We start from the raw sequence: 19,464 nt of genomic DNA, 5'->3' as shown, positions 1-19,464 counted from the left end.
ATAGTGACATGCACCTTTGGTTTCAGGTGCTATGGAGGGTGAGGCAGGGGGTTCACTTCAGTTTAGGAGTTTGTAGTCAGCCTGACTAACAAAGCCACACAGTCTGAAAACAAAAAACAAGGGAAATGTTGGGCGTGGTGGCACACACCTTTAATTCCACCAGTTGGGAGGCAGAGGCAGGCTGATTGCTGTGAATTTGAGGACAGTATGGTCTACAGAGAAACTCTGTCTCGAAAAACCAAACCAAACCAACCAACAAAACAAACAAACAAAAAACAACAACAACAAAGCATAAGGGAAATAAAAACAAGGGACTGGAGAGATGGCTTGGCCCTTGCTGTTCTTCCAGAGAACTCCAGTACAGTTTCCATCACTCCTGTTGGATGGGTGATGGCCCACAACTTCGTGTAACTCTGGCTCTGGGGGATCTGATGCCCTCTTCTGGCCTCCTCAGGTACCTGCATGCATGTTGTATACACATACACAGACAAAAAATATAAATGCACATGTGGTGCTATATAGTCTTTTACAAAAGGAATTGTGTCAGTGATGTCTGTAGTTCCTGAAGACACATTTTTTTTGGACTTGACACAGCTCACATATAATACATGAACCAGTGCCTGCAGTTGAACGGTCACCATCACCAACTCCTCAAATGGATTTTAAGGAAGCTAAATGACTTCAAAGTGGATTGTATTCTGGTACCCTTGCTTCCTCTTTTGAGTTTATAGGTCTATCAAGAAGAACTCCAAAGTTGGTTTATGGGAAGGAAACTGCATGGCTGAAGCCTACGTTTTTCAGTTCTGAAAACTCGCTAACGTGAGTCTCGGGTTTAGGTAAAAGGACTTCCTGTGTGTTGGTAGTTCCCCTTCAGAGGTGGCTACAGAGTGCTTATTATAAAGGTACAGGGCTTTCAAAATACCAAGATAAGGCCTTTGGAGTGGCCTAGCCTGCAGTTGCTGTTGGGGTGGCTTTCTGTTTCCTGGCTCATCATTCAACCTGTGGTGATGAAAATGGTTAAACATCTCACGAAGCTTAAGTGGCTTGAGCCCTGTGTTGGGCATGCAGTTTTGGGTGGGGTATTAGTGATGCAGTGTGGAATTCCCAGGCTTCATAATTAAAAATATGTTGGACCAGAATAGAATTTCACACCCCCTCCCACTTCAGAAGCCAGATGCCATGTGAATGTAAGAGCCAAAACCAGTGCAGACAAAAAAAAAAAAGTTCCAGTTCCAATTCCTTCCACTTACAGAGGAGACTTTTAAGACTGTCCATGGGCTGAGTTGGCTGGGGAGTCCCATGCCTCTGTATGAAAGACGGCATCTGTTCACAAGACACAATTGGGGTTTTACACCTTTAGAAATTTCTCACGCCATTCAGTGTGTCAGTGGCCATAGTTTCCCTAAGAGTAGTTTTTGAAGTTGAAAAGTTGAAAGCCAGTCATAAAAGTCCCAAGTGGTGGAATTAGCTTCTCCCCACCATGTGTTAGAATTTCCAAACTCCCTAGGGCAGCATCTAATATACTCAAGTGTGATAACATGGATTTTGGCCCTAAAAGATGAAGAAGGACCAGGACTGTAACTGAAGGCATGGTTTCCTGTCTTTTTTTGTTGTTGTTTTTCAAGACAGTTTCCCTTTGTAGCCTTGGCTGTCCTGGACTCGCTTTGTAGACCAGGCTGGTCCTGAACTCACAGCGATCTGCCTGCCTCTGCCTCCCAAGTGCTGGGATTAAAGGTGTGTGTCACCACTGCATGGCGTGTTTCCTGGCTTTATCAGCATCTTGGGGTTTTAGTCAATTTGTCTCCTTAGGCTTCCTAAGGTTTACAGCTAACCTCCTGCTTACCCTATGGCAGCACAAGCAGCTGATCTATTTTATGGTTGAGGAAGTTAGGTCTTTAAGTGAGATATGTCCCAGCCTGGGGTGGAGCACAGGCTGTGTTGGAGGTTTGTAGGAAAAAACTGGTAGGAGACTATTTTGAAGACATCTTAAGCAGCCAATGTACAGGTAAAGTATCCCTTATGAGAAATATTTGAGTTCAGAAGTGCTCCAGATTATATAGTAAGTGTTTTTAATTTTTTGAATATTTAAATTTACATATTTGGTATGGGATGCAAGTTTAAGTTTGTTTGTTTGTTTATTTATTTATTTATTTTTTGAGACAGGGTTTCTCTGTAATAGCCCTGGCTGTCCTGGAACTCTCTTTGTAGACCAGGTTGGCTTCGAACTCACAAGAGGTCTGCCTGCCACGCCTCCTGAGTGCCACCACACTTCAGGTTTAAATTTAAATACAGCATTTATATACGGTCCTATAGCTATTATTTGTGTTTCTATACAATTTATACACAGTGTGAGTTTAGCACAATATTTTCAGAAAATATTTTGAGTACATTTGAGGTTTGACTGACTTGTCAACCTGAGGTCAGATGCTGAAACATCTGCTTGTTAGTGTTAGTATCAGTGCTTGAAAACTGTCCCATTTTGGAGGAATTTGTATTTTAGACTTTGAGATTACAGAGCCTCATCCTATGTAAGTAGAAGAGGCATCATGAGCCTTATTGTGATTTCAGATCGGAACTGTGTGAACAGTTGCCCAGAAGGCGGAGTCCAGCAGCATAGACAGGTTTGGCCTTTAGCCATCTGGAGCCAGAGTCAGAGGAGGATGTTCTCAAAAAGAGCTCGGTAAATGGATCCCTGAGGGAGAGATGCCAGTTAGCATGCCCCTGCCCCCCCCCCATGCATATATGCTTGAAGGCCAGAGGACACCCTTACATTGAATGTCATTCCTCGGTTTCTGTCTACCTTTCTTTCTTTCTTTCTTTTTTTAATCTTTTCTTAAAAATTAATTTATTCTTGTTACATCTCAATGGTTATCCCATCCCTTGTATCCTCCCATTCTTCCCTCCTTCCCATTTTCCCCTTATTCCTTTCTTTCTTTGTGTCTACCAGAATCTCTCACTGGCCTGGGGCTCAGGTTAGGCTGGCTGACTAGTGAGAGTCCCAGGGATCTGCCCAGCTCTATCTTTATCTCCCCAGCACTGGGATTAAAGTGTGTTCCACCATGCCCAACTTCTAGTTTTCAACGGGTTCTAATCATCACCGTCATTCTTGTATAGCAACCACTTTATCAACTGAGCTCTCTCCAGACATTTAGGCCTCTATTCCTTTTCTTTCCTTCATTCCTATCCCCCCCCTTTTTTTTCGGTAGTGGTGGTATATGTGGACCATGTGATTCATTGTAAGTTATTGTCAAGTAAACAAAGCAGGTAGCAGCTTGGAAATGTGGGCATTGCTTGTTCATTAGACAAAGGACACATTTTACCCTGCGAACGGTCATTGTGTTTTGGAGCCTTGGGAAAATTCTTAGTAATAATTCAAGGGTTATAGTATAAGCCATTGCAACATTTTTTTTCCCGAGACAGGGTCTCTCTGTGTAGCCTTGGCTGTCCTGGACTCGCTTTGTAAACCAGGCTGGTCTCCAGCTCACAGTGATCCACCTGCCTCCCGAGTGCTGGGATTAAGGGTGTGCACCACCACCTGACCCGTTGTGTTGTTTTTGTAGCATGCCAACAAGAACACAGTTTTGAGGTCATTTACCAAGGGTGATTTTTTTTTTTCTTTTATAAACCCTCAAAACAAAAACCACCTGGAAAAGTGAGTAATGACATTGTGGCTTTCACATTTAGGGTAGCTTCTGTTGGTCACAGTGTTCTTTTCCTTCCTGCTCTGGGCTTACCTTAGCCACCTGCACAGTGGACTGATCCATCAGGCTACAGTGTCAAATAAAACCTGAACTCAACAAGTTTAGATCATGTGATCACCTTTGCAAATCAAATACTTTTTTCCTTTTTATATTTTTTTTATGTGTATGGGGGTTTTGACTGCATGTCTGTGTAGCATGGTGCGTGCAGTGCCCATTGGGGCCAGAAGAGTCAGGTTCCATCTGGAACTTGAGTTACAGATGGTTGTGAGCTACCATTCGGGTACTGGGAATCAAACTCAGGTCCTGTGCTTTTAACCACTTAACCATCTCTCTAGCCCCCAGAAATGGCTTTTTAGGGAGGTAGGTTGTCTTAGATGCTGTAGTTCTGGAGATATGATTCAAGCCTTCAGTTTAGTTTCCTAAAACTGGTTTCAGAATAGCAAAGCGAGCTGGATTATTTTCTGCCAAATGGGTTTGGCAAAGGCATGGTTCTGCTAGGAAGAGGACTCAATGATTCATTTGGGCTGCTGCTTGTATTCCCAGATGCTTTGTTGGGATGGGTCTATGGCACAGATTCTGTTGCCTTTCCTTTCTCTGTGTATGAGGCTTTGTCTAGGAGGTAACCTCAGTTCTTTCAGCTTGGCTATCAGGTCACTAAGCCCTTCTTTCTCCCTTTGTCTTTTGTCTCTTAAAAGGACACTTGTTACTGGGTTTAAGGTCCACTTAGTCTATATGCTCTTATCTAGTGATGTGCAATTGAATTACATCTGGAAAGACTTTTCCAAGGAAAAGAGTACATCTTTCATTTACCCTTATCAGGGAATGGCTCCTTTGAAGATATAATTGCAGAAGGATAAACTAAATTTTGCTCTTTTTTCCTTATTTTTCTTTTCTTTTCTTTCTTTCTTTCTTTTTTTGAGACAGGGTTTCTCTGTGTAGCCTTGCCTGTCCTGGACTCACTTTGGCCATGCTGGTCTCAAACTCAGCAATCCTCCCGCCTCTGCCTACCAGAGTGCTGGGATTAAAGGCATGTGCCACCACCGCCCTGGAACAGCTTTCCTTTTGTAAACATCTAGACAATAAAACAAAAATTCCTGTAATTAACAAGACTCACAAACAATCTGTATGCATCCCCTTGCTAGGAGTATGTGTTCCCATTAATTTATTTAGCATAAAATGGAATCTCATTCTTTGGAAATGTCTAGTTTTGTTGAATTCTTATTTCCCTGTGTCTTTGCCTTGTTGGGTAGGCAGGTGATCATTTTAGCTTTTCCATACAGGGTGGAGGGTATTTAGACTTTCTTATAAGGTTTAGTTATCAAATCATGTCACGTTAGCCTTTTTATTTTTTTTTTAATTTTAATTTTTATGGTACTGAGGATGAAACCTAGGTCCCAAGCTATGTTAGAGGCAAGTGATCTATACTAGTGAACTCTATATCTCAACCCTTAGCTTTTCTTCTGCATTTCTTTTTCCTAATCACCTTCCCCTATTTCCGTTCCAGCTGATGGTGAGACCATTCTGAAAGGCCTTCAGTCCATTTTTCAGGAGCAGGGGATGACAGAGTCAGTGCACACCTGGCAGGACCATGGCTATTTAGCAACCTACACGAACAAAAATGGCAGGTAAGATGATCTCATGGACTTTACATAGAAACAAAATTGGGTCTAAGGATGATATCCAAGGCTTTCTTTTTCTTTTTCTTCAAGACTGGGTTTCTCTGTGTAGCCTTGGCTTTGCAGATCAGGCTGGCCTTGAACTCACAGACATCCACCTGCCTCTGCCTCCTCTCCCCTATGAGTGCTGGCATAAAAGATGTGTGCCACCATAGCTCTTTTTTTTTGACAAGGTATTATAGCCCAGGGTAGCTTATTCACTAGCCCCAGGATGACCTTGAGTTCATGAGTGCTGAGATGACAGGCATGGTGGCACATGCTTCATTTATGTGCTATTAGGGATGGAACCCAGAGCCTTCTGCATGCTTGGCTTTTTTGCCCTTTGGCATCTTTTAGAATAGGTTAGAATTCATGGAATTTAGTGCTTTCACAAAATTCATCTCCCCCCCCCCCCCCAGTGGAAGGCAACTGGACCTGGAAATCTATTTCTTTTTTTCTTCCTTTTCTTTTCCTTTTTTCCCCTGAGACAGGGTTTCTTTGTGTAACAGCCCTGGCTATCCTGGAACTCACTCTGTATACCATGCTGGCCTCGAACTCATAGAGATTCATCTGCCTCTGAATGCTGAGATTAAAGGTGTGCACTACCATGCCCTACTCAGTATCTATATATTTTTTAAAGTCCTAGTCATTATTCTGTGTGTCTATGAAAAAACAAGACCCCTGGCAACAGAATCAATCTGACATTGACAGGAAATGATCTGGAGTTAGTTAATAGATTTCCGCCCCCTCCCAAGTGCGCGCGCGCTCACACACACACCATTTAAAATTACAGACATGTGTGTATTTCTATTTGTCAGTCATGAAACATGAGAAAGGAGATAGATATTGTAAAGGAGGTGGGACATGGGGTAATAGAATATGTGTCACAAGAAAGCAGAAGAGAGAACTAACTAGGGGTGGGAGGATGGGAGGTTGTCTTTCAAAGATAGGGATTCTGCCTATTTACCCAACCTTCATGTGTGTGGTTAGCAGTTGACTCAGATACATGTAAAGTGTTAACTTCTTTCTTAAGAATGTCCTAAATTCACCAGAATAACCAGTCTTCGTCTCTCTCCCATGCTCTGCTTTAGTTACCTAAGAGGCTCCCAGAAACAGAGGACCCTTAGCTGTCCTCCATCCCAACATCTCAGCCCCTCTCTCTTACTGTCACCTCACTCTGTTCTTGCCATGGTCCATTCTTCGTCATCAAATACTGCTGTTTAATGGGCTCCTTCACCCAGAAGTGAAAAAGGCCTCATCTTAGCCACCTCCTAAGAGCCTCTGCAGCCAAGCTTTACCAGCCTCAGTTTTTTGTTTGTTTGTTTAATGTTTTTTGAGACAGGGTTTCTCTGTGTAGCTTTGGCTGTCGTGGACTTGCTTTGTAGACCAAGCTGGCCTCACACTCACATCGATTCACCTGCCTCTGTCTCCCAGTGCTGGGACTAAAGGTGTTTGCCACCATGACCAGCAGCCTCAGTTTTTTATTTTTAAAAGTTATTTATTTTTATGTGTTTGGGTTCTTTACATGCATGTATGTTTTTGCACCATTTGCTTGTAGTGCCTGAGGAGGTCAGATGGCTGGGAGCTGCCATGTGGGTGCTTGGGAATTGAACCCAGGTCCTCTGGAAGAGCAAACAGTGCTCTTTAGTGTTTTGCTATCTTTCCAGCCCCAATTCCAGTTGTATATAGAGCAGTTAAAATTATTCTTTTTCAAGAAAGGAGCTTTTGCGTGACAAGCATTGCTTAGAACTTGCTTCTGAAAGCAAAATAACTAAAAATGAATGCATGTGGTGTTGGAGGATGGGAGAACTAAGTTTCAGGACTAAATAATACCTTCAGATGAGTCCCTGAAGCCAAATGGAAAAAAAAAGAGACCAGTGTGGAAGGTACATTTTTAGATTAAACATACACACAAGATTGCTGTTACACATTCTTTCTTTTCTTACTTAAACAACTCTTTCAAAATGTGCACCCTTCTTAGCCTTCCAGCCAATATGACTGGGCTCTCTTAAGAACATTGAGTGTTAGTTGGGAGAGCCTAGTTTGCTCTTCCCCATCTTCCCCTCCTTCTGGTTAACTAAACTTGACAGAACCATCTGGGGGATCCTTTAAAAATCAAGTGCCAGAAGTTCAAGCCAGACAAAATTCCAGCCCTGGGAGAATGGTAATTGGGTACAAAGTCTCAGCCCTAGCTAGCCAAAAAGCTATTTGTAATTAATACCTGCCAGGAGAAGGAAAAATCAGTTTTTTTTGTTTTGTTTTGTTTTTGATGGAGTGACACTCGGTATATAAAGCCAGGCATGGTGGCGCACGCCTTTATCGGGTGGCAGATGCAGGCGGATCTCTGAGTTTGAGACCAGCCTGATCTACAAAGCAAGTCTAGGGCAGCCAAGGCTACACAGAGAAACCCTGTCTCGAAAAAACCAAAAACAAACAAATTAAAAAAAAAAACAAAATAAGACCCTGGGTATATCAACCACAGTCCATGATAAGCCTCATGCTCAGGAAAACCAAAACTAAAAATTATATTGCCCGAAGGGGCGGAGGAAATAGCCCACATGGTAAAGTGTTTGCTTTATGAAGATTTGTGTTTCCCCTCAGAACACATGTATCAAAGTAGAGTGGCATGTGCTCATAATTTCAGTGATTGGGAGCTGGACTGGTGCTCTTGGCCTATGCATAGCCCTCATACACATGCACAAAGTCGGACTGTGAATTCTTTTATAGCCCTAGGTAATATGAATCAGTCATAGACTTGATTAATTTCAGGGCCTAAGAAGTAGTATTAAAAACCTTAGTGTTAGCCGGGCGTGGTGGCTCACGCCTTTAATCCCAGCACTTGGGAGGCAGAGGCAGGCAGATTGCTATGAGCTGGAGGCCAGCCTGGTCTACAAAGCGAGCGCAGGACAGCCAAGGCTACACAGAGAAACCCTGTCTTAAAAAAAAAAACAACAACCCCCCCCAAAAAAAACCCCACAAAAACCTTAGTGTTTGGCCCTGCCTTCTAAATCTTCCACCAGTGACCATGTCCAAGCTCTCGCCTCCAAATTGGAAATGAAAAGAAAGCTCTGTCACTGAAGGAAAAAAAAAGAACTGTGTTTTAGTCTTCATATGGGCTGCCTCTCTTCTCTTTGAAGTTCTCTCATAATATTTTTTAACAGTAAAACTACTTTCTTTTATAGCTTTGCCAATTTGAGAATTTATCCCCACGGACTGGTGTTGCTGGACCTTCAGAGTTACGACAGTGATGTGCAAGGCAAACAAGAAACTGACAGCGTTGGTTTTTCATTTTTTCTTTCCCCTTTCAAAGTGTTGTACATTCTATTTCCCTGGATTTAAGGTTCTTCAAGTTTGCTTAGCTTAATGAATGTTGACTTTCAAGTTAGCTAAAATTTAAACTTGGCTGTCTGCATGTAGGCAGTTTGACAGAAGAATTAATCTTCAGCTGTTTTGGAAACCTAACTGTCAGCTTTCCTTTTAACTTCCTGAATGAAAGAATGGTTTCATTTCCTATTGGAGGGAATATAGAAACTTGGTATACAGTTTTGTACCTGTAGTACTCTAGAGCTTTCTTCCCAATTATTCTCTTGGGAATATTTAGACTGTGGATCGGGCAGCACTATGAGGAAGAGTTAGTGTGGGAGTGTGGAATTGGGCCAGGACAGGAAGGTCCAGTAGGGATGATGAGAAAGTGTCACACTGTGGTCAACATAGCCTTATGCCTCTGCTCTGTAATTTAGTTGTGCTGTGCAGTTTATGCTATTAAACCCACTGATGTCTTTTAATTGTAGCTTTTGAATAAAATAGAAGAAAAAATGAAAGAACTGAGTCAAGACAGTACTGGGCGGGTGAAACGGTAAGTCCATCTACTTATGAATGCCTTTTCAATATTTGTTTAATTGGTAAAATAATCAGAATGGCAGTGTTGGTCTTAGTGTCTACAGAAGATATGGAGAAGATGAAATTCAGTGCTTGCTGCTGTGCATGTGGTGAACTAAACCATCCTCTTATCCCCACCCCAAACAGGACAAAATATATAAAAAACAAACGCGACAGGGGGTGCTGCCAATAATGAGGCAGAAAGTTGATGCTGAGTAATTCTAACAAGCTGGCGCTATGTAAAGCAGAAAGCCAGGCAAAGACAGACACGGAGGGAATTTACCCAGATCACTGATGTGCTGATCAGAATAGAGTACTGTTTTCTCTGTCTCAAAGCAGATTTTAGAATAAGGAAATCCTTATTGGCAAAGGTAGGCTGTTTAAGCACTTAATGACTCACCAGGATGAGTTTGATCAGCCCTTAGGAAAGCTCCAGGGCAGATGTAGGATAACAAAGTAATTATTTAGCTTCCTGTAGGTACTTCGGTAGGGCAGAGCAATAGGACGCCTGAGCATACTGAAAAGAACCAATCCACACGTGAAACTTGCCCATGTTTGAGGGCTGAGGACACAGATTTTTAAAAATGTCTCACTGACATTCGGTTTAGGAGTCCTTGGCTATGTCCACATCCACACCGCTTTCTGGACACCTCTTTTTCCTGCTCTCAATTGTCCTTATCTGCATCCATCTGAATTAAACAGAATTAAACAAGTTCCTACTCTTGGGAAAATGAATTGGCCCACACTAAAACGCATTCTGATTTTTATCAACGCTGATTTTCGGTGCAGGTAAATAGAATGTATTTCTGGGGCTGAGGAACTGGCTCAATGTGTAAAAACACTTTCTGTCAATTTTGAGTTGACTATCCATGACCCAGGTGGTAGAAGGAGAAAACTGACTTGTACAAAACCAACTTGTTCAGGTTGTCTTAAATTCGAAGCTTGGCTAAGAAGCCATGGGATGTATATGAAGACTTATCTGGTGTTTTCAAGTGAAAAGGAATGAGGAAATAAACCTTACCTAAAGTTTGAATTTGAGGAACATTCTTACAATATATACAGTGTACTTGAGGTTAAAAGAAAAACACATGGACCCGAGTTGCAAATCCAGGTTTGATTTTTGAGCAACGAAGATTGGTAGGGCTGCATGGGGTCTCCTTGTAGCCCACGGCAGGGAGTAAACCTTTATGCTGCCTTAAACTTTTTTATCAAACTGATGGCTTCCACATCCTGTTAGAGATCTGCTTTATTTCTTTTTCGGGCTTTACAAAAAAAAAAAAAGAGCCTAGAGAAGAGAGCTCTTCAAGTTAACCCAGGCAGTGTTGAACCAGTTGAAAGCAGACATTGTTTATATCTGTTTAGAACTGGCTGACTGTGAACTAGGACGGGTTTCCTCCCCTGAAATCTCTGACTTTCTTTCAGTCAAGAAAGTCAAGACAGTGTTTGTGGGAACTCTTGGTTTTATGGATACAGGGTCTCTCTGTGTAGCCTTGGCTGTCTTAGCCTTGCTTTGTAGACCAGGCTGTCCTCGAACTGGCAGCAATCCATCTGCCTCTGCCTGCTGAGTGCTGGGACTAAAGGTGTGTGTCACCATGCCCGGCTGGGAACTCTTAAAGTTATTTAATTATTTAGTTTGTGTATGTGCAAGCATGTGCATGTGAATGTATGTAGGTAGGTGTAAAGGTTAGAGGGACAACTTTGCAGAGTTAGTCTCATACTTTTGTTTTTGTTTTTGTTTTTCAAGATAGGGTTTCTCTGTGTAGCCTTGGCTGTCCTTGACTCACTTTTTATACCAGGCTGGCCTCGAACGCTCAGCAATCCACCTGCCTCTGCCTCCCGAGTGCTGGGATTAAAGGTGTGCACCACCACGCCTGGCATCTCTCCTACTTTTACATTGATTCCAGGGATTACCTTCACTTGTGGAGTAATCTTTCTTTCTTTCTTTCTCTCTCTCTCTCTCTCTCTCTCTCTCTCTCTCTCTCATACAAGAAAAATCTCCTCTGCCTAATATTCTGAAAGAAATTTACAGATTGTGTGTGTGTCTGTGTCTGTGTGTGTGTGTGCACCCATGTGCACGTGCCTGAGTCTCCTTGTCAGCAGGTTGTGGCTGTACCATTGGATGCAGGTGAGAGGAGACTATGAAGTGAGGCAGAGGTAGTGTGTTCTAGCATCATTGGACTATATCTATAGCTGTACATTATGGCTATAGGGGTCAGGAATGGGGGTGGGGGTATGAGTGGCAATGGAGCCCAGAAGGAAATGTGGTGAAGGGAGGTAGCAAGGTCACCTTAGGAGACTTCCATAAAGAAGAGGGAGCAGTCACTGCCCTAGCCTCGAATCCATTCTGAGACTTCACTAGTGTGCTAGGAGTCTCTAATAGACCAACACTGTGCAGTGGATCTTTCAAGGAGTCTTAGGAGCTCCTGATGCTTCACTCGCCATTCTCTGTGGGCCCCACAGGTTCCCCCTCTCTTTTAATTTCAAGATTAAAAATCTCCACTAGCAGAGCTTTGGTGCCCTGATTTTGGAGGCATACATGATAAAAATCAGTTGTATCAGGGAAAATATTATAAATCTATAATTGCCATGGCATAAACAAACTGCTGGATAAAAATAAACTGGCGAGTTTGGAAGCCACAACCAGGAAGAAATGTCCCCGATTAGATAGTGAAACTACATTTACTCTGGTAGTATTTATAGCTGCTGTCTCCTGATGGAGTTTATGAAGGAAAGGAAGGATGTACTCTAGGCACCTTCTGTATATTGGTGCTGGAGCTATATGGCACTACTGTTACTGGTTAGAATTCTTCCTGATCCCTGTGTCTGGAACCGTGGGCTGGTGGTTGCCATCCTCTCCTTCACTCAGGGATAGACTCTGTGGAGCCAGCGGGAGCAGTTCCATTGTGTCCCTTAGAGCAGGGGTGTGGCTTTATGGGTCAAACAGAAACCCAAGCTGGCTTGTCTGTTCCTTCTGGAAAAACACACACAAACCCTTGTATCATGGTTGAGGGAGGAGGGGGGAAAGGGCCTTTCCACCTATTGTCCATAGGATCCCAGCAGTATACTAATGATAAGAGGGTGATCACACACCCCAGTTGTGTGTAGGCCGGTAACAAGACTGCTTTTGTCAAAGTTTTAAAAATTTATGGTGAAAAGAGCCTCAATTAATTTATACTGTGGTTTTCCTGACTCACTCTTTTTTTTTTTTTTTGAGACAGAGTTTCCCTGCATAGCCTTGGTTGTCCTGGACTCACTTTGTAGACCAGGCTGGCTTCGAACTCACAGTGATACACCTGCCTCTGCCTCCTGAGTCCTGTGATTAAATGTGTGTGCCACCACACTTGGCCTGATGTCCCTCTTTAATTTTTGTTGTTGCTGTTGTTTTGTTTTGGTTTTTTGACACAGGGTTTCTCTGTGTAGTCTTGGCGGTCCTAGACTCCCTTTGTAGACCAGGCTGGCTTCGAACTCACAGCAATCTGCCCGCCTCTGCCTCCCGAGTGCTGGGATTAAAGGTGTGTGGTTTTTAAAGGAGGCATGGGCTCTTTCCACTATGCCTTGTCCTTGGGTATTGAGGTTATATTCCATTCAGAGTAAAAGGCTGTAAAAGCAAAGCTGGTCCATTGTCAGTCTTCCCCTCCTTCCCCCGAGACAGGGTTTCTCTGCATCACCTTGGCTGTCCTTGAACTCTCTTTGTAGACCAGGATGGCCTGGAACTCACAGGGACCCGCCTGCCTCTGCCTCCCAAGTGCTGGGATTAAAGGCGTGTGCCACCACCGCCTGGTTCTGTTGTCAGTCTTGATTGAATATGGCACGCCCATAACCAACATGACAGTTTTAATGATAGCAACCGCCATCTTGGCATTTTCTTTAGCCATAGCCACAGCAAAGAGGAATGAGAAAAAGGTGTCACTAATGACATGGACATATTTAAGATGACCAGACTCTGCAACATGGGTCACATCCATTTGCCACAAGCTGTTGGGGTGAAGAACTCTAGGATTGGCACCAGCTGGTTGTAGGGGACCTGAAAGCAGCAAAGGGCTGCAAGTAGTACACGTGCATATTAAATGCTTACAGGAATATATGGAAAATTGTAGAAAAAACTTGTGGAGTAATAGAGCTGAATTGTGAAATCTAGAATGGAGCAATCAGGCTTGTTGTACTGGGGATGACAGGAAGGCCATCATTAGATGGTGAAACTCCTTGTTTCCCTCCCGAAAATTGCCCCAAGGAGCCCCAAATGAGAGTGTACATGTTGAATAAAGAAAGGACTGTCATTGAATATATAATCTTGCCAATCCTTTAAAAGAGCTAAGATGGCCAACAATGCTCCTAACTGCCCAGATCCCTCAAAGTAACTAATAAACACATTAGGTTTGTGAGAATGACAAGAGTGAATAACATAGCCAAAATGTTACTTTGAGGAGTCTGTGAAGCCTGAAGCAGCACTGGGGATGAGTTTTTCTAATAAGTACCATCTGTGAGTTACAGGTGTTAAAGGAAGCACAAATAGGTTTTTATTTTTAAGGAAATTGTTATTTTGCTCTGGAGATTTAACAAAAATATCTGAGCAATATAGTGGGATGAGAACTGTTTAGGCATGTAAATCCTGGGAAATTGGAAGAATAATTGTATTTGGCCTTTTACCCAACAATAAAAGGGATGTTATAAGTACTTTTAGTGCAAGAGTTAAAATATTATCTATAAAAGTTGTAACATTAGGAGCAGAAGAATAAACCAAAATGAGCCCAGCGTAATATTTTATTGGGTGGTTGGAAAACCACCCCAGTAGGAAATCCCTGTGTGAGCATCACAAGACCCCAAATTACACTAAAAGGGTCAAACTGATACAGAGGGGTTTTATTAAGTCCTGAACTGACATCCTCCTGTAAGACCTGTTTTGCCTCCTCTATAATGTTTAAAATCTCCTCTGGCCGTTTAGCACTATAAAGGAAGAGAAAGAAGAGGTGAAGCTGCCCTGTGGAGGTAAAGTCTAATCCATGCCAAGCTTGCCAGAAAGGTCTGCATGGAAGCCGATGTGGGGAGTATGGGGAAGGAGAACTGTAATGTTTGGGCTCTAATAGCATCAAAGATAACAGTATGTCCCCAAAACAAATATGATTATTGAGTTTGTGCTTTTTCAGCTGTAATGTGAAGACCAGCTGCCCTCAAAGCAATAAAGCTATCCTGGAGCTTGAGCTGCACGATTTGTTGCTGGGTGACCAGTCAAAATATCATCCATATAATGGATCACATAGCAGTCACTGGCTACCTTTTTAATATCCTCCCACAAATACATCTGACAATTAGTGGAACTATTTTTTATTCCTTGTGCCAATACCTTCATACCTTCTGTTCATAGGTGTTTTATTATTAATTACAGGCACAGAGAAGACAAATCTTTCTTTGTTCTCTGGATGTAGAGGAATAGAGAAAAAACAATCTTCAATATCTATGGTGACAATATAGTACCCATGAGGAACTGCAGATAATGCAGGGAGGGCAGGCTGCATGGTGGCATTGATACATCTGAGGTCATGTAAGAATCTAAATTTGTCTGGCTTCTTTTATAAGAAAGACAGGAGAATTCCAAGACTGGTAGAAAGCTCTATATGATCAGTCAAGTTTTTCTTGATCAAGAGCAATTCCTGGTGTTTTTCTCCCCCTATTGGCCACTAACCTACCCACACAGACTTATCAGAATTCCATATAAATTTTAGGGGGAAATGGAATTTTGTTGGAGCATTGGCCCTTAGAATTGGGGGTAATGGCTCACATGTAAATTATCTTGTATAGTGCAATCCTCATAAAAGGGTTTGTTGTTTGTGGTAATGACTGCATCCATATCTTTGAAGACATCTCTTACCTAGAGCTCATTAGGAAGGTCTACTAGCACTACAGGTGTAATTGTCCCTTGATTACCATCATTTTCACACCATGTGATTGGCCAAACTGTTTGCCAAGACTGGGTCAGACTGCCAACTCCTTTAAAGGAGGTCCAGGTTGAAGTTTCCAAGCAGTGGGAATGTCGTCCTTTCTTAAACCAGTTTTCTCTACCTTGGTATCAGTAATACCATAAAACACATTATCCTCTAATTTCAAGCAAAGGCAGGTCTCATGTATATTAATAGGAATTATCTATACTATTTTTTGTGGGTTTCCCCCTTAATTGTGGGGCTGGGGGTTGCCTTGCTGGAAGTTTAAAGGCTGCCCATCTTAATTTTAGAGTGGTAATCTTTGGCCCAATAGAATCCTTTCTTACATTTTGGGCAGATTGATGGGCAGATTTGGGCAGTTTTATCTTGCATATTATTAGAACATTGATGGGGAAAGTAGCCCTGACCTCCACATGTCCTTACTTTTACTTCTGGTTTCCTGTGTTTTTGATGTATAGCCAGAGTAGCTGCCAAGCTTTCTGTCTGAGTGTGGTACCTAAGTCTCTAGTGGCTGTTATCCAGTTCTCCAATTCTCCACTCCGCATTGGAGAAAGAAGTTGCCCATTCTATAGAATACCTTAGTATTTTAAACTGATTCTCTTTGCACTGAGAATCTGAGTTACCCATCATGAGTAGAGAGGTCTACTCATCTGCAAGATTAGGGGATCCCTGATGTCCCTGCTTTTCGGTATCCAGCTGTGGGGATCAAGAAAGGGGGTTGCAGGGACGGATGATTGGCAATGGAGCCCAAGCAGAATCCTGGGAATCAGACTCCAGGAGACAAGATTAAAGGTATAAACCTAATTTTATTGTGCAGTATATAATCTTTTAAAAGATGGAAGAGGAGCCTGGTGCAATGGCTCATGCCTGTAATCCCAATACTTAGGGAGACAGAGGCAGGTGGATCTCTGAGTTTGAGGCCAGCCTGGTTTTTCAAAGAGTCCAGGACAGCCAAGGATACACAGAGAAACCCTGTCTTGAAAAACCAAACCAAAACCAAAACAAAAAATAAAAATAAAAAACAAGAATAAAAAACCAATAATAAAAAAGATTGAAGCTGGTCAGTGGTGGCACAAGCCTTTAATCCCAGTACTCGGGAGGCAAAGACAGGTGGATCTCTGAGTTCGAAGCCAGCCTGGTCTTTCAAAGAGTCCAGGACAGCCAAGGCTATACAGAGAAACCCTGTCTTGAAAAACCAAAACAAAACTAAAAAAAAAAAATAAAAATAAAAAACAAGAACAAAAATCCAACAACAAAAAAGATTGAAGCCCGTCGTTGGTGGCGCAAGCCTTTAATCCCAGCACTTGGGAGGCAGAGTCAGGTAGATCACTGAGTTTGAGGCCAGCCTGGTCTACAAAGCGAGTCCAGGACAGCCAAGGCTACACAAAGAAACCCTGTCTCTGGAAAAAAAAAAAGGAAGGGCCACTCAGTCCCATGCTAGTTAGTCTCAAGAACCAATAGCAACCAATCAGGTTGGTGTAGCTGATAAGGAAATAGTGGGTAGGGGTGGGGCAAGGTCACCTTAGGAGACTTCCATGAAGAAGGGGGAAACAGTCACTGTCCTAACCTTAAATCCATTCTGAGACTTCACTAGTTTGCTAGGAGTTCCTAGTAGATCAACACTGTGCAGTGGATCAGGACTGTTCGAGGAGTCTTAGGAGCCGCTGACACTTCACTCGCCATTTTCTATGGGCCTCCAAAGGCTTATCTTGACACTCCCCACAGTACTACTTCACTGTGGAGTGTGCACTACGTTCTCATTATCTTAGGGTTAGATTTACCACACCCATTTTGGGTGTTTTTTTTTTCCCCTTGTCATTTAGTGTCCTCTGCTGGTAGTTTCTGGTATTTTCACCCTGTCAGAAATACTGGATTATTTACAAAACTATGGGAGTGAGAAGTTTGTCATTTTTTTTTTTATTTCTCCAGTAATAATTGCTTTAGACAAACAAGCTTTTAAATCCCACTGCCGCTGGTAAATCGTTGTTGGCATAGTACTCAGTTTCTGAGAACCACAGAACAACCTGCTTAGTAGTGTCAACGGGTAAAAGGGACAGAGAGCTGCAGAGAGCTCCAGCGGATAGCATTGTGGCTCAGTAACATCCACTTCACATCATCAGCAACAGTACAAGTCTTGCTGGGCGTGGTGGCACATGTCTGTAATCGCAGCATTTGGGAGGCAGAGGCAGGTGGATCTCCGTGAGTTGGAGGCCAGCCTGGACTACAGAGTGAGTTCCAGGACAACCAGAACTGTTACACAGAGAAACTCTGTCTTGAAAAACCAAAACAGCAGCAGCAGCAGCAGCAGCAGCAGCACAACAACAACAACAACAACAACAACAAAACAAAAACCAGGAGTCTGTCTGCAACAAACACATGGCCACATTTTCCTTCTTTTTAATTGTGGGTATGGTGAGTGTAGGTACTGGCAGAGGAGATTCAGTTACCTCCACGAAGCTTTAATTACAAGCAGTTCTGAGCCACAAGCCAGAAACTAAACTTGAGTCCTCTGCAAGAGAAATACACTGAGCCACCTGTCTTGTCCCTTGTGGCCGTCTGTATACTCTCCATCTCTGGTTCTTTTGTAAGGTACTGTTCTCCAAGGCTTATTCATCTCTCTCTCTCTTTCCAGATTGCCACCCATAGTTCGAGGAGGGGCCATCGACAGATACTGGCCTACTGCTGATGGGCGCCTGGTTGAGTATGACATAGATGAAGTGGTATATGATGAAGATTCACCTTATCAGAACATTAAAATTCTACACTCAAAGCAGTTTGGAAATATTCTCATCCTCAGTGGGGATGTTAGTAAGTATTCCATTCCTAGCCTAATTCCCTAACAAGGTAGGGGTGTGTTGGCAGCTACTGCTTTCCTGACAAATGCCGTTGTTTGAGCTTACCTCTGGCACTACTATCTTTCAAGATTCATTTAATTGTATGAATCTATGGGTTATCTGGATATTTTGGAGGAGGAACAGGATTTCTCTGTGTAGCCCTAGCTGTCCTGGATTAGCTTTGTAGATCAGGCTGGCCTTGAACTCACAGAGATCCACCTGCCTATGCCCCCCGAGTGCTGGCATTATAGGAGTGCATCACCACTGCCTGACCAATTGAATGGATTTTTGTGTAAACTTGGTCTTGAAATAGATTTTTATTTGATGGCAGTTGGTTTGTTTTTCAGTAGAGAGAACAGTTGCCTGTTGAAAAATATCATTTTATTATGGAAAAATTCCAACTTAAGTAGACAGACTGGTAAAAGGAGGACACAGGTACTCACCATAGAGCACTGATAATACCAATTAGTAAGCCAGTCTTTCCTAACTCCACTGCAATTTTGTTTTGTAATATTATCTTCAAAGTAGCTCTCCGATGTCATCTTTGAAGGTGTCCTTTATTTTGATTAGTCAGAATATCATCAACACATTTTCATAATTTTATTTTCACTTAAGTAATTTAGTTGTTTTTGTTCTATGTGTCAGATGCATTAAGCTTGTGAAAACTCTTAATCCAAAAAACAACCTTATATATTATGGGCAGTTTTTAAAAGTTGGAAACTTTCCATTGCCAGCTTGATTCCACCAGGTATATTTGGGTAGAATCATCATCTGGGTCTCTTTTTCCTCCCTAGATTTGGCTGAGAGCGACTTGGCGTATACCCGGGCCATCATGGGCAGTGGTAAAGAAGATTACACTGGCAAAGATGTACTGATTCTGGGAGGTGGAGATGGAGGCATATTGTGTGAAATTGTCAAACTGAAACCAAAGATGGTCACAATGGTAGAGATATCCTTTACTGTAGAAGAGAACAACAGAAGGCACCGGAAAGATGGCTCAGTGGATAAGAGCACCTGCTGCTTTTATAGAGGACCTAGGTTCATTCCCAGCACTCACTTGATGACAAACAACTGTCTGTAACTCTAGTTCTAGTGTATCTGATGCCTTCTTTTGGCCTTCTCTCAGGCAGCAGGCATGCGTATGGTGCAAGTTCATAACAGCATGCATACACCCATACATACATAATTTAAAACAGTGAAAGAGATTGAGCATGAGATAGATAGATAGATAGATAGATAGATAGATAGGTAGATAGATAGGTAGATAGAATGAGAGAGAACAAGGTAAATAAATTGGGATTCCGTGGCCCTCTTTCCTTCGCTATCTTCAGACTCCACTGAGTATCTCCCGAGACTCAAGGCAGATGTGCTAAGTTGCCTTACTTAAACATTTACAACTAGCAGCCCTTACGTGTCTACCAGTAGAGAAGCAGAGATAGTAATATAGTTGTGGATTAGA

At 42.5% G+C, this 19,464-nt stretch overlaps 1 protein-coding gene across 1 annotated transcript in view; it reads left to right on the top strand.

The window, feature by feature from the left end:
* SMS (spermine synthase) overlaps positions 1–19,464 on the top strand; it is a 52,640-nt gene that overhangs the window by 16,426 nt on the left and 16,750 nt on the right. Inside the window, exons 2-6 of the mRNA XM_084791135.1 lie at positions 5,206–5,326; positions 8,539–8,632; positions 9,148–9,212; positions 17,804–17,979; positions 18,800–18,956. Coding sequence (XP_084647261.1) covers positions 5,206–5,326; positions 8,539–8,632; positions 9,148–9,212; positions 17,804–17,979; positions 18,800–18,956 — 613 coding nt within the window. The remainder of the gene's footprint in view (positions 1–5,205; positions 5,327–8,538; positions 8,633–9,147; positions 9,213–17,803; positions 17,980–18,799; positions 18,957–19,464) is intronic.

Source organism: Acomys minous (assembly GCF_964271855.1).
Source record: "Acomys minous genome assembly, chromosome: 7".
In the NCBI taxonomy this organism is placed as follows: Eukaryota; Metazoa; Chordata; class Mammalia; order Rodentia; family Muridae; genus Acomys; species Acomys minous.
This window is presented reverse-complemented; position numbering and strand designations above follow the sequence as displayed.